General features: G+C 49.3%; 1 protein-coding gene across 7 annotated transcripts in view; it reads left to right on the top strand.

Moving 5' to 3' along the window:
* LOC122383683 (rho GTPase-activating protein 190-like) overlaps nucleotides 1-14,622 on the top strand; it is a 406,057-nt gene that overhangs the window by 130,175 nt on the left and 261,260 nt on the right. For 6 of the 7 annotated variants that reach the window (XM_043370373.1, XM_043370415.1, XM_043370406.1 and 3 more), the window contains exons 5-10: nucleotides 660-747; nucleotides 2,959-3,725; nucleotides 6,666-6,852; nucleotides 7,519-7,634; nucleotides 7,764-8,040; nucleotides 8,997-9,120. In XM_043370373.1, the coding sequence (XP_043226308.1) occupies nucleotides 660-747; nucleotides 2,959-3,725; nucleotides 6,666-6,852; nucleotides 7,519-7,634; nucleotides 7,764-8,040; nucleotides 8,997-9,120 (1,559 nt within the window). The remainder of the gene's footprint in view (nucleotides 1-659; nucleotides 748-2,958; nucleotides 3,726-6,665; nucleotides 6,853-7,518; nucleotides 7,635-7,763; nucleotides 8,041-8,996; nucleotides 9,121-14,622) is intronic. The other variant, XM_043370389.1, reaches the window with a different exon arrangement.

The raw sequence follows: 14,622 nt of genomic DNA, 5'->3' as shown, positions 1-14,622 counted from the left end.
GCTCCTTACCGCTGATTATATTCGATTATCGTCAAATTTGGTGAGAAGACTAAAAAATGTACCGGAAATCTTATGGTCAAAGAATTTTGAAAATTGGCCGGTAAAAACTTGAGTTATGAGTGTGTAAACACAAAATTGTGATTGCCGCTTTTCCCGCGTCGGCCGATCCCGCTTCAGCCGGCGACACCTTACCCTTAGCAGGCTTCTAACTGCCATATTTATTGTTTGATTAACTATAAATTCACCATACATACTCACAAATGTATGTTCTTTCGTATAGTGAAAGAAAAAAGAAAATCGGCCGGTAACTTTTTGAGTTATCGGCGTGGAAACGCAAAAAAGTTGCTCATATGACAGATTTGACCACATTTGACCTCATTTGACCTTGAAGATATTGACCTAGGGTCATGAAATTCACACACAACAGAGTTCTCCAGGGTCCCCACCTACCCTCCAAATTTCGTCTTCTTAGCTCCACTGGGAGCTGAGATCTTAGGGGGTGGGCGCCATCCGCCCCCCTTCCACTGGGCGTAGTACTCGCAACCCTTCCACCGCGCGTGTTAAAGCATATCCATTCATTCCAAGAATAGTCCGGCTAAGTGGGAGAATTCCCCACTGTGTGATGTCCCAGCTGACAGTGTGTGTACGTGTGCGGGCAGGTTTCTGGTGGATGGCTTTCTCTGTGTGTTCGATGTGAGCGAGGTGGCCGGCCGGCCGCTTTCCCGGCAGGTGGAGCTCACGGTTCAGGTGAGCCCGCTCCCCCCCCCCCCACAGAGGTCCATAGCTCCAGCCCAGACAGCACTATCTCAATCAGATAGGGACAGACTTTTTGGTTACTTTTTCAAACCAATAGCATATTTAAAAAAGTAGGTCAAATAACATTTCAATCGAAATAATACAAGCATTTTTTGTCCCATACCTATTAAATTCAATAAATTGTCTACCATGTAAAACACAGTGGAACAGGTATGGGGCATTCCACGTCAAATCAAACACCGAAATCCGTCATCCCCTCCGATTTTTCTGAAAATTTGTAGACAGACTGGGCATAGTTCAAAACTGAGTTACGTATAATATTTTCAAAATTTGATAACGTATCGCTGAGATATAGGTCATGGAATATAGCCAAAAATGCCACACATCAATTTTTTAAATGTCTATAACTCTACTGCTAGGGGCGAGAACTCCAGGGTGCCCACCTACCTACCAAATTTGGTGTTTCTAGGTGCCATAGGAGCCAATCGCGAGGGGGGGGTCGCATCGACCCCCCCCCCCTGCCAGGCCGTGTTATGAAAAATGCCCTGCCAGGGCGAGGGTTAAAGGGAGAGGCCAAAAACTATAAAATCCGTTTCAAATAGCCCCACTTTACGGTACATTCTTCGTAAAATATCACTGGAGATCTCCCTAAGGGCTTTTTTGAGAAGCATGGCAAAGTCACCCGGCAAGGCAATGTCACCCCCGTTTACGGTAATCTGTAATAATGCTTAAATGAGGGGTTTTGACATTTCATGTCAGTTGTTGCCAATTTGTGCCGGCATAAACTAGTTTTTTTCACTGACTGGCATAAACTACGTTTAACGTTTATGCCGGCATTTTGCCAACCCTGGTTCTTGAGATAGTTTGAGATTGCTCCCTGCACTAAAATAGCAGTTTTTATTTTCCCCCATTGACTTATAATGGTGAGGTCACGTAACCGACCTGACCTCGTGTGACCTTAAGGAAAAATCTGAGATACACAAGCTGTGAGACCTCTGGAGGATACGACATCCTATAAGTTTCATCTCCCTGTGAAACTTCCTGTGGCACTGAGGGCGTTGCGAAGTTGCGACATCTGAGGACCGTGCAGAGGTTCACATGTAACGTCATTGGTCAGTGACCTGACCTTACCTGAAAATGCGGTTGGTGTCACAAGATGCGGCTTAGATAAAAGGTCAGGTATGCCAAGTTTCAGCGCTCTATCACCGGCGTGTTCGGAGCTATTGCGAAAAATCCTATGGGGTGCCGCCCTCCCCCCCCCCCTCCTCGGCCGGCGAGGGTTAAAGTGACCATCCCACCTTAACATAAGTTTTTATTTGAGATAGCCAAAATGGGGTCCCTGTCTCGCACTTACCGGTTTGAGCACTCACGAGATCGAGAAATGCCTCAAATCGAAAATATCTAATTTCAAAGTTGCAGCACTTGGATTCAGAGGGGCTATTGCATTAGAATGCCCCCTCTGAATGTGTGACGTCAGCGCAGGTCTAACGATTTTTTTCTTACTAAAACGTTTGGTAGCACGCAGTGGTATATGCTGCTTTGCGCGCGACAAGTGCCGCACTTTCAAATAAAGTCGCTAGGAACAGCGGATATCCCAAAAAGTAAACAGAATTAAAAGTCTACTAATATCTTGAAAACTGGTGAATATTTTTCGATCAAATTTGGTAGATATTCGTTTTCGCTATTTTTGAACCGAGCGACATCACTTTCAAGCCAATTCATTAACTTTTTTAAGGTGGGAGGGTCCCTTTAAAAGAGCTATCGGATGTCATTTTTCGCGTTCCTGTAGTTCTATTTGTTGTCGAGAGTTTAAGCCCCAACAATGATCAGCAATGGCGCGCTGTGTCATTTCGTCCTGGAGCATGCTGACTGTCTGGTTCAGTTCTGCAGGATATACATTTCTTGCCTTCGTTTTGCGACACGGCCGTTCGTGTGGACGAGTTGTGTGAAACTGGCTGTAGCTCGGTGACCATGACCCGAGATCCGTTCGCGACCTCATGTCCCGGTGCCAGGGACCGTGCAATGCAGGGTGCAGTCAGAACCGTTATCCCTTAGGGGTAGAAACGATTAGGAACAGGGCAAGTGTTGTCATAAGTAAAGGACAGAACTGTTGCCGAACCTTGTATTTGGTGGATGCTGAGCGGTGCCGCTCATGTGCCGTCGTGGCGCTGGCTGGTACGGTCGGAGTATGTCTGAAGGCAGCTTGTCCGCCCACAGATCCTCGGCAGCCTGCTGCGCACCAAGAAACCAGTGGTTCTCGTCACGACCAAGAACGACGAGGCGCGCGAGTCGCACCTCCGCGAGGCCGAACGGCTCGCCAGCCGGAAGGAGTTCAAGGGCAACATTCCGCTGGTGGAGACGTCTGCCCACCAGGGCGTCAACGTCGACCTAGCGTTCATCACGCTGGCGCAGCTGATCGATCGCGGCCGCGGCCGGGTGCGCATTGTGCCTTACCCAGAGGCGGCGCGCCAGCGTCGGGACGACGCCGACCTGATGGCCGACGCGTTTCAGTCGCTGGTGCGCACGCACGTCACGGACTGGCGCGCCACCTGGCCGGCCACCGTGCAGCGGCTGCGCGGGGCGCCGGCGTTCGCTGAGTTCACTGAGCTACACGGCCAGGAGGCGGCGCACCGGCTCTTTCGGCGATACGTGAAGCGGCTGCGCGAGGAGCACGTGTCACGCCGCGTGCAACGCTATCTGTCCGAGCTGCCGGACGTGCTGCGCGAGCTGTTCGCCGATCAGCGCGCGCTGCTCACCTGCTCGTGGCAGGAGGTGCAGCAGAGCGTGCGCCGGCACCCCGACTTCGAGCGGCACTTTGTGGCCGCGCACGAAGACCTCGCCTGGCTGGACCTGGACCTGGACGAGCTGGCGGATGCGCGTATTCCGTTCGAGGTGCTCACCAGCAGTGAGGCCGAGACCGCCTTCAAAAACTACCTGAACGCCATCCAGCAGGAGACGCGTCAGCAGGAGTAAGTACCACCACTAGATAGAGATGGTTGTGGGGGGTGGGGGGATGAAGCCGCACTGGGTCACCGGAAAACCTCGCCCGGCACCGTGCCGCCGACGGCCTCGCCGCACGACGCCTTCTGGCAATGCTCAACATGAGGCTGGACCCAGAGCAGTCGGCTTTGGGGCAGTGCCGGAATGGATAGTTTCGTGCAGGGCTGCAGAGTCGATGGATTTTAGGGTGACCCCGACTCCGGCTTCAAAAATCTACTCCGACTCCAACTCCGACTCCGGACGGTTCTATTAAAATCCATATCATGTTATTGAAGTTCATAATAGAGATGTTTCATCTTGCCTGAAACAATCCATTGTGCGTTGGAAGACGTTGGGCTGCAAATATGCATAAAAAGATGCAGAATTAACGCTCGCCGGCACAGGCCATTTTGCGTCCTTCGACGGCAATTGGGCACAAGGGTGTGTGTACGACCCCCTCGCGTTTGGCCCCTGATCGAGCTAGAGCTTCGCGTAAAAAACGAGTTTGTTGCCCATGACGAGGGGAAGCCGATGACACCCAATTTTAAGGTCCTAGGTCATCGGTTGACCTTCCAAGTTCCAGGTCAGGTCAATGACCCAAAAGTTGGGAAATCGGGACTTGTTAGAACGTCGTAAAGTGTGGCTGCGATGAGCTCTTTCGGGGTGCTGACCACGGATATCATGCTAGTTTTGATCACAGGTGATGTCTATGCATTTAGGCATTTTTTGGCAATATGAACCGTCTTAAAGGGAGAGGCCAAAAACTGTAAAATCCGTTTCAAATAGCCCCATTTTACGGTATTGAATCCACGCAGCTCGTCACGGGGAGTCTAATGGTGGTCTTTGTTTTGCGCTACGTGGTCTAGAATTGCTAAAAAATGAGTTAGAAAATTTGACGTCATCAATTTTGAACAGTTTTTTTTTTCGCTATAACTTGGCCAAAAAGAGGTGTCGATCTCAAATTTGGTATGTCTATAGAAGGCGGTAGGGACTATCACATATGTTCCGTTTTTCGAAATTCAAATAACTTTTTGGATTTTCTGGCTTTTATCTTCATTTTTTTATTTTTTGAGGGTCAAAATCCAAAAATTTTAAAACTCTGAGATAGCACTTTTGTAGCCCTGTTAATTACGGAGCGAGCGAAGCGAGCGTAGTCTTTCCTTAGATTAACGGAAATTTCTGAGTATGAGCGGCCGGCCGGCCGGCCGGCCGGCCGGCCGTGGTCACGCTTTTGCGAGGCTTATATCTCAGCAACCACTTGACCGATTTACACGCGGTAATTTTTGTAGGGTAGCTTCATTCCTTCTACCAAGTATTGGACTATTCCCGATACATGTGGGTGACCCCTTATGCACGTGTCACGTGCAAAACGAAGAAGTGTCAATTTTGTAATTGTTGCAATATCTCGGTAACTACTTGGCCGATTGCGCTGAAAGTTGGCATGTAGGTAGGCACCCACTAGGCACTGCATATACATGTGCCAGAGTTGGGGTGCTGCTGCACGTGCGCACGTGCAGGGGTCGTTTCCAGATCTCGAGAACGGCTCGACCGATTGCGCTCAAATTTGGTACACAGTTAGGGACCGGTTAGTAGGGTGCCGTGCAAAACTAAGTTGGGACCCATTTTACACGTGCGCACGTGCAGGGTGCCGCTTCCAGATCTCGAGAACGGCTGGGCCGATTGTGCTCAAATTTGGCACATCGCTAGAGACCGGTTAGTAGGGTGCCGTGCACAAGTCAGCTGGAGGTACCTCGTCCAAATTTCACACGTGCAAGGCTCACCCTCTCGCTCGCTCCGTTAGTCGCCCCAAAAGGCGTTATACTGGTTCTACACCTTTTTACGGAGCGAGCGAAGGGAGCGTAGTCTTTCCTTAGATTAACGGAAATTTCTGAGTATGAGCGGCCGGCCGGCCGGCCGGCCGGCCGGCCGGCCGTGGTCACGCTTTTGCGAGGCTTATATCTCAGCAACCACTTGACCGATTTACACGCGGTAATTTTTGTAGGGTAGCTTCATTCCTTCTACCAAGTATTGGACTATTCCCGATACATGTAGGTGACCCCTTATGCACGTGCCACGTGCAAAACGAAGAGGTGTCACTTTTGTAATTGTTGCAATATCTCGGTAACTACTGGGCCGATTGCGCTGAAAGTTGGCATGTAGGTAGGCACTCACTAGGCAATGCATATCCATGTGCCAGAGTTGGGGTGCTGCTGCACGTGCGCACGTGCAGGGGTCGATTCCAGATCTCGAGAACGGCTGGACCGATTGTGCTCAAATTTGGCACATCGCTAGAGACCGGTTAGTAGGGTGCCGTGCACAAGTCAGCTGGAGGTACCCCCTCGAAATTTCGCACGTGCAAGGCTCACCCTCTCGCTCGCTCCGTTAGGTAATCGCCCCAAAAGGCGTTATACTGGTTATATCTGAAACATTTTTCTGTATCTCTAAAGCTGTAGGCCTCAGCTCTTCCCGCGAAACCTTTTTTCGGGTCGAAAATGGCAGAAATGACGTCACTCCGATGTCATTAGCGTTCAACCTATCATAGCCTTTGGAATTTTTTGGTCACGATATGTAGAAGCTATTCACGGGAGGGGGGTTCTGAAAGTTTGGTGACGATCGGCGTAGCGGTTCTGGAGATATATCGAAAAAACTAAAGGGGGGGAATCCCCCCCCTCCACCGCCTGGAAGGTTAACGGTCGCACGACAACTGTTCCGGGCGGCCTGCCGTTACGTGCTTCCAACTTTTAAAAATAGAGAGAAAAATGTATCTTTTTTTTTTTTCGCTACGTAATGTCGAAGTCTCATTGCATGCTTAGGCTGGTGCCCTGCGCGCTTAGACTGGTATCACCAATGTCTCTAGAACTCTCTAGCTAGTGTTAAGCCTATGAGCCTATGGACCAGTGCTATCCCTCTTACCCAGCTGACGCCGGCAGGCTACGTCGCCAGTTCAAACAGCTGCTGGAGGAGACTAGCTACGTCACACCGGGCAAGTCGCTGTCCGAAGTTCGCGTGCTCTTTCTGGGCCGCGAGTGCTTCGAGAGTTTGGCAGAGGAGGAGCGTCAGGAGATCTACGACCTCCACCAGCGGCACATCGTGGAAAAGGCCCGTGTTAACTTCCAGGTGGGTGCGCCGGCGAGCCGGACCGGACTCAACCGGATGCCCCCCCCCCTCCCCCAATGGCCGGCAACTGGTGGCGGGGGGCCGGACCACTGGCAGGCGCGCTGTTTGTCGCGCGGCTGGTCTGATGGGGCTGGTCGAGTTGGGAACTGGTTCTGGTCTGGCCGGCAACTGGTGGCGGGGGCCGGACCACTGGCAGGCGCGCTGTTTGTCGCGCGGCTGGTCTGATGGGGCTGGTGTCGAGTTGGCAACTGGTTCTGGTCTGGCCGGCAACTGGTGGCGGGCCGGACCACTGGCAGGCGCGCTGTTTGTCGCGCGGCTGGTCTGATGGGGCTGTTGTCGAGTTGGGAACTGGTTCTGGTCTGGCCGGCAACTGGTGGCGGGGGGCCGGACCACTGGCAGGCGCGCTGTTTGTCGCGCGGCTGGTCTGATGGGGCTGGTGTCGAGTTGGCAACTGATTCTGGTAGCGGCAATTGCGTTTCTCTTAGAATCCCAGTGCCAGTGTTCTGTATAAAGCAGTGCCGCGCGCTGCTGGATCTCATCTCACCCTCGCACTATCATCTCGCAAGTCACGTCTCATCCTGCCATACGTCCTTTAGGCCATCCTGCGCGTGCCGCATCTAGGGTTGTGTGGCTGATTTGCCGCCGTGTCCGGGCTGCTGTTGTCAGGAGCTGCTGCTGGAGCGGGCCGACCTGTTTTACGGCATCTGCCCGGCATCTGGCGGCGGTGCGCTCAGCCCCGACCAGATCAAGGACATCACCGAACTGCTGCAGGAGGACGTCAGGTCAGTTGCCGGAAGCAGTGGCTGCGCCTCGCTGTGGTCTGTGAGACCGGTGGTCGGCCAGTGACCAGTTGACGGTACGTTTGTACGAGAGCTCTGCGGCCGTCGCTGACCAGCCCCCGCCTCTCCCAGGTACAAACTGTTGGACCGTTTCGAGCAGGAGCGTCAGCTGGTGCTGCTGCAGCATCTGGGTTTCCTGCACCGTCCGCGGCCGGAGCGGTGCCCGTCGGCCCAGCTGTGTATGGAGCTGCAGGTGTGGGCGCTGCTGGCCGACCGGGCCGCGCCGGCGGCGCCCGCCGTGGCCGGCACCCACTGGGTGTTCGCCGGTGGCGACTCGGCCGTGCACCCGCTCAACGCCGTGCTGGTGGGCTCCGAGGGCGCCGCCGACCGGCTGACGCAACTATTTAGGGTACGTGCGCTAGAGCAGCACGCTCTGGTGCCTTGTAGTCCCAGCCAATCAGCTCCACAGTCCGTTCACCCGAAACCCAACCTCGTAGTCTGATCTGCCCCCAGATGATCGGACTCTATATTTGTTTTCCGTTCTTGCACACTTCCACGAGACGCTACTGTCGGCTTGTGTAGGCTCCTACGTGACTTGGTGTTAAAGGGACTATCCCACCTTCAAAAAAGTCCCGTTTAGGATTCGGAAATGTTACTCATGATATTGTGACGAATTCTGCAAGTTTTTACGCGTTTTCATCGTATACTTTTTGAGATATTGCGACTTTTATATTTCATCGTGACGTCATTTAGATCGGATCTGTGACGTAATGAAGGATTTACTTCATGTCAGTGTGGGGGAAATTTGGCAGCAAATATAGGTATTTGCTCTCAAATATGACTCGGATCATACAATAACAAAAGTGTCTCTGATTGGCTTATTCGTAAATCAAGTGATACTTCACTTGAACAGCGTTCAAAAGGCAAATGACGTCATCAGATTACCGTTAATGGTTAAGAGATTGGGCCTTGCGCAGGGCTCATTTTCAAATGAAGGGAACGAATTTCTTCAACACCACGAGGCCGCGGGGGTTGCAACCAAGATAGATAGTGGTTTCTGGACCTCGCCGCAAACTTGGCTATCTCAACTCAAACCTTATATAAAGGTGGGATAGTCCCTTTAAATAACAACACACAAGCAGATTTATGTTCTCGAATTGGCATAGGCTGTGGGTGCCAGCGCATTTCCCTGGGTGTGACCTCGAACGGTGGTGACAGTACGGAGTAGCGCCTCTACTCCATACGGGCAGCAGTAGCCAGTGCAGCCAGTGCTGAATGACCTCGAACGGCGGCAGACATCACCGAGCACTGTCACCAGCCAGTGCAGTCCCCAGAGTATGACCTTCTGCACTGCCGGCCCATCAGTTGCAGCTGGACGAGGAGGAGGTGGAAATCGACAGCCAGCTGTTCAGACTGGACCTGCGCGTCATCAGCGACGACACCAAGCTGACCCGCAGCGTCTTCTTCACGCCCGACTTCACGCCGCACGGTAGGCGGGGGCTGACTGGCCGGCCAGTCAGCTGCTGGGCACCGGCCCACTTCTCTCGGCAAAGACGCGCAGTTCGCTCGTCGGCTAGCATTTCGGTCACAACAGTATGCAATCGGCCAAACGACGCAAATGCTAGTACACCTTTTTGCGTTGTTCGATGGAAATAGCCCAGGCGGTGCCGGGTTAAGTTGACCTCAGTCTAACAAAAAGTAGGTATACCAATTGACGCACCTGAGCTGGGTGAACACAATGATGCTAATATCGCGGCTCTGCGGCCATTTTTTGCGAAGTTATTTACTAAAAACCGAACCCGTAACTTCAGTCACTTGACCTGACCTCAGACGCTACCGGTTAACCTGAGACCTTAAAATCGGGTACCAATCGCTGCGACTTGTAACGGCACACACGCTCATTCTTAGGTGTTGTTTTTATCCGCTGGGACTGAGAGCGTGAGATGATGTTTTTCGTACTCCAGCGTAGATGGGTAGCCATTCGGCTGCCACGGTTGACAGTGATGACATCAGTCATCTTCGAATGGCTACCCATCTACGCTGGAGTACGAAAAACATCATCTCTCGCACACACGCTCGTTTTTTTTTCCGCGAGGCTCTAGCTCTATTAGAAGCGAACGGCGTGCTGGGGTCGTATCAACCCCTCCGAAACCCATTTTGTTTGCGGGAAATTGAGGAACTTACAGAAAGTACACCTTTCTAATTTTTTGCATGTCGATTTGCAATGACATGAAGTTTATTTTGATAAAATGAAAATGTGAAAAAATTTTGGTCCCAAAAGTCATCAGAGGCAAATGAAAAAAGGTTAAGGTTTTTGTTCAACAATGAAAATTCTTCTTTGGAATTTTTAAAAAGCAATATTAATTTTTGATTCATCGCAAGCTTAGTGTTGTTTACCGTTTGTTGGTTGCTTAACCCGTTCTTGAGTTATAGGCCACCAAACTCACCGTTACAAACCGAAGTTTTAAAAAATGTAATGCAATATAACTCAAAAAGTTTTGATCTGAGAAATCTGATATTTTGCCAGGCGTCTTTGGGGCCTATGATTACCCCTAGAACCGATTTTCATTAAAATCTGAGAGATGAGGGTGACGGGCCTGGTATGATCTATCGTGGAATGCCCCAGCTACGAGGAGACTGCCGGCGCAATATCGAGTAGGCATATAGACGGTCCACAGTGGGCCGATACGCCATTCTAGCGCGACAGGACCTGAATCTTCGAACGGAACCCTCGGTTTTTCGCGAGTAATTTGTGTAAAAAGCGGCCGATTGCAACGAAACTTTCAGTACTCTCGCGATAATTAATTTCACAGCTAACCTGAAAATTTTATGACACTGACCTTAATGATCTTTGACCTTGTGACCTTCTTTTGAGACCATGTTTGGCCGGAATCGCGATTCAGCGTATGTCGGCTCGCATTAGCCGCGAGTTTGCAGTCTTTTCGTGGTTTAAAGCGCTCAAGCATGAGATATTATGTTGCTCCCATGCATAAGGGTGGGTGTCAAGGTCACCGGAAGGTCAGGTAAGGTCATTGACCTTTGATGACCTTGGTTCATTTTTTCGAGTTTTACATGCTTCTAGGCTAGTTTTTGGAGCTGAATTCGAATCTAGAAACCATTTGAACATTTACTATGTTGCTTTGGTGCCTTGGTAACATGTTACGGAGCTGTCAGAGGCGGTTGCCACCTACTACAAATACGCGGCAAAACCCTTACTAGTTGAACTGACCTGACCTGACCCGACCTGGCCTAAATGTATGAAGACCATCTATGATCATAAATAACATTATATTCGTGATCAGCACCCAAAAAACCCATAGCAGCCACCATTTACGACGTTCTGACAGGTCCCGATTTTCCCGACTTGTGGGTCATTGACCTGACCTGGAAGGTCAACCGATGACCTAGGACCTTACAATTGGGTATCATCAGCTTCCTCTTGTCACGGGCAACACGCTCGTCTTTCCCGCAAAGCTCGAGCTCGATCAGGGGCGAAACGGCAGGGGGGGGGGGTCCAACGGACCCCTTCTATACGTTCGCGGCTGGAAAAACACCACTAGGGGCGAGGGTTAAGCCAAATCTGACGGCTTATTTCAGAAAGACCGCTAAAAGAGTAATTGAATGCACTTTTCCGCGACGATGTAGCTCTATTGGTCCCCGAGGTAAGGGGCGGTGTTTCGAGAAATGTTGATATATGCAACATTTTACCTTTAATGACCTCTGGTGACGTGACCTTTGACCTGTCCCAGAAATGACTAATTACTCTATCTGGAATTTTGGGCGCTCTTTCGAAAGTCACTTTCTACGTGTCGCTATGTGGCCCAGGAGCCGAGTTAGAAGGGGAGTGTTCAATCAACACCTCCCGGCCCGGCGCGTTTGACGCCAAGCACCGGTCCGGCGCGGGTTGAAGTTTGGCTGCTGACATCCAAAGTCGCAAAAAGTCGCAAGAAATGAATGTTGGATCTTGTAGTACAATGACTCATTGACATGTAGCGAGATTTTTGAAGCGGTACTTTGCGGTACTTTTTTAAAAGTCTATTTGTGTGTGACATCAATGATGTGAAATTATATTTTCGTCTTTAAATCTTTGCGGTGCAAATACATCATAACCAATTAAGGGTTCGCCTTTTTCATGTGGATATGTGTTGTCTGCAGACCCGGAGCTATCGTTTGATGTATATTAATGTGGGATTCCTCCTCAAATTGTGATTGTTTTCGTGGATCAAAGATACGTTGTCGAAGAGTGCGGGGGACGAGTTCGGTCCAAACGATTCCGAAGTTCGTGTTTAACCCGCGCCCCACTGGGGTCTGCGTATAACACGCCCTACTGGGGGGGGGGGGCTATTCATAGCCCCCCCCCTCCTAACTCCGAAACTACTGGGCCGATTGTCAAAATTCAAACGGCGTCTGATAGCCCCGGAAAAACTGTCGAGCAAAACCTAATTTCATTGACCTCGAGGTCACCGATGACGTCACAGGTCAGGTCAAAGTAAAAATTATTAGCATTTTGGCTTGATCACGTTTTGGGCTCTGGCCGCCGTCTTACAAGTCAGACCAGGCTCATTTTTGGATCACACACTCGGGAACAGATGCTCTAGTTACCCTGAGGGTACCAAACTTGTACTTTGATTTTCAGGTCAAGGTCAGGTCATCACAGGTCACGAAAATATTATATCATGCGTCGGTCACGTGACACATGTTTTATGGTCCATTTAGGTCAGAGATTTCGAATTTGATGTCGTCTGTGTTATTCGAGGTCATTTTGAGTCGAATTTAGCTTATGTTAGGTCACTTTCAGGTCAAAAAAGGTCAAATTTTGAAGTTAAAATTTTTTTTAAGAAAAAAGGTGTCTATTGGATGCAGTTTGAGCTCAGGAACACGATGGTGCTATTTATATTGGCGTACAATGTCAAATACGTGCTGAAAAATTGATTTGAAAAATTAATAATTGTGAATTTTTTGCAATAATGCGTAAAACTTGGCCATTTTTGAAGATATTTAGCTAAAACTTGCTAGAGTTAGTCATAATAATGCGTTCTATCACATATATTCCGGTTTTTTCGAAAAGTCAGAAACTTTTTGAAAAAAATGTGAAAATATAAATTTTGGATATTATTATATAAAATTTTCGAAATTTTCAAAATTTCGAAAATCCGAGATAGCAGTTTGATAGCGCGGTCTATTCTGAGTCCTCTCATGCAAAGAAATTGGATCTAGCTTAAAAACTGAGCTCTTGGGAGCGATTGCCGTGGTTCAATGTTTTGCGTCGAAATCGGCCGAACATGACGTCACTCTGACGTCATTTCCGGCCGACCTATAGTAGGTACGAAGTTCAAATTTTGACACAAGGTGTCAAATTGATGCAGCCTAAGGTACTGAAAGTTTGGCGTCGATACGTCAAGCGGTTTGGAAGTTATTGCAGAAAAACGGGAGGGGGGCTATAAATAGCCCCCCCCCCCAGTGGGGCGCGGGTTAAGCTGAGTTTTCGCCATGAAATAGCAATTGTGTTGGAAAACAAAGACCACAGCAATGTAATATGATCATTTTTGAACAAATTGGTATAGGTTTCATTGCACATCCACAACGTTCGATTTTTTTACCCATGTCGTGCTAGACCTGGCGATCGGCCCAGTGTGCGGTCGAGTGTCGGACTCCTAAGCGCTTCGACACAAATCACGAAGCCGGCTGTCATTATCGCGTCACTGCCCGAGCGATGTCATGGGACAACGCCTCGGGCGGCCGCGCCGGTCGGACTCGCGAGGGAAGGCTGACAGATGGCGAGCCGGGCCCGGCCGGCCGGACACCTTGGTGTTTGAGGCGGAGTTGACCTATCAAACGCTCTGTTGCCTGTTCATTTTTAATCAGCCGATAACATGTCAGCTACGAGCATGTACATTGCACCTATGGCGCTGATGAACGACTACCGATTTGTATGTGGATAGATGACCTACGAGTTTCGACACCTATCCCTCGCACTGCACTGTGTAAAAGCGGTCATATTTATACTTCTCTGTAAAGGGGCGATCTGTTTTAAGTTTTGACGAAATGTTATGAGGAATGCCGAAATTAGCATAGGGATGATTTGGTGAACGACGAAGGGATGTTAACGAAGGACGAAACATTTATCCAAATCGTCAAAGGCTTTCCCGGGCCCAATCTTATAAAGGTTGTGCTACCAAATGGCGTACTATCATTCCACCCCACTCTATTTACGGCACCCTATTCACGCAATCTTATAAAGAGAATAGTATGGTAATTCTATTCACGCCATTTTGCCCACAGTACAAATCAACGCCAGCAGGAAACACGCAACGTGATTGGTCAATGTCTTGTCGCCGTCGCTATTGGAAATTATGCGTACTGTTTGCGAACAGCAAAAGTTATGTGTTTTAATTTTTATGGGGCATTTATTTCTTTTAGAGACACACATATGTGTAATGAATAAGTTATTTATGGAAAACGTGATAGCAAACTATGGAAAACACAAACATGCTTGAAGAATTCTCCTGAAAAGTGGATTGCCGACCAAATAAATTTCAGCGAGGGCGTTCTCGCGCTCAGAAATTCGAGTGAATGAAGTGTTTCTTCTACTTATAATTTGCATTTATTTGCTGTTAAGGCAAAAAGCAATTCCTCAAAAGATTGAAGAACCCAGTCTACATATCAAAGCATATCAAGAAAAATACTCGGCTCAGAAGTCAGATCGAGATGCAGGAAGAGAAGAAACAACACATTGATCCGTAACTGTGCCAGACAGAAAGTGAGGAGATACGAATAGTGAGTAGGAATTAACAATTTTTTGACAAACTAAGGTATATCATCATTAATTTAAATATCTAATCAGAAGCCATGAAGTGCCCGTTATTTGTGTCATACGTGAGACGTGAGTATAGGCTAAAGACCCATACCGATTCTAAAATGCAGTGGCTGCCGAAAATATATGATGGTTACTGGTGCTAAAATCCTCTTAAAAATCCCCTTTTAATTTGAA

The sequence above is a fragment of the Amphibalanus amphitrite genome, unplaced genomic scaffold, assembly GCF_019059575.1.
Source record: "Amphibalanus amphitrite isolate SeventyFive unplaced genomic scaffold, NRLGWU_Aamphi_draft 000013F_arrow, whole genome shotgun sequence".
Lineage (NCBI taxonomy): Eukaryota > Metazoa > Arthropoda > Thecostraca > Balanomorpha > Balanidae > Amphibalanus > Amphibalanus amphitrite.
This window is presented reverse-complemented; position numbering and strand designations above follow the sequence as displayed.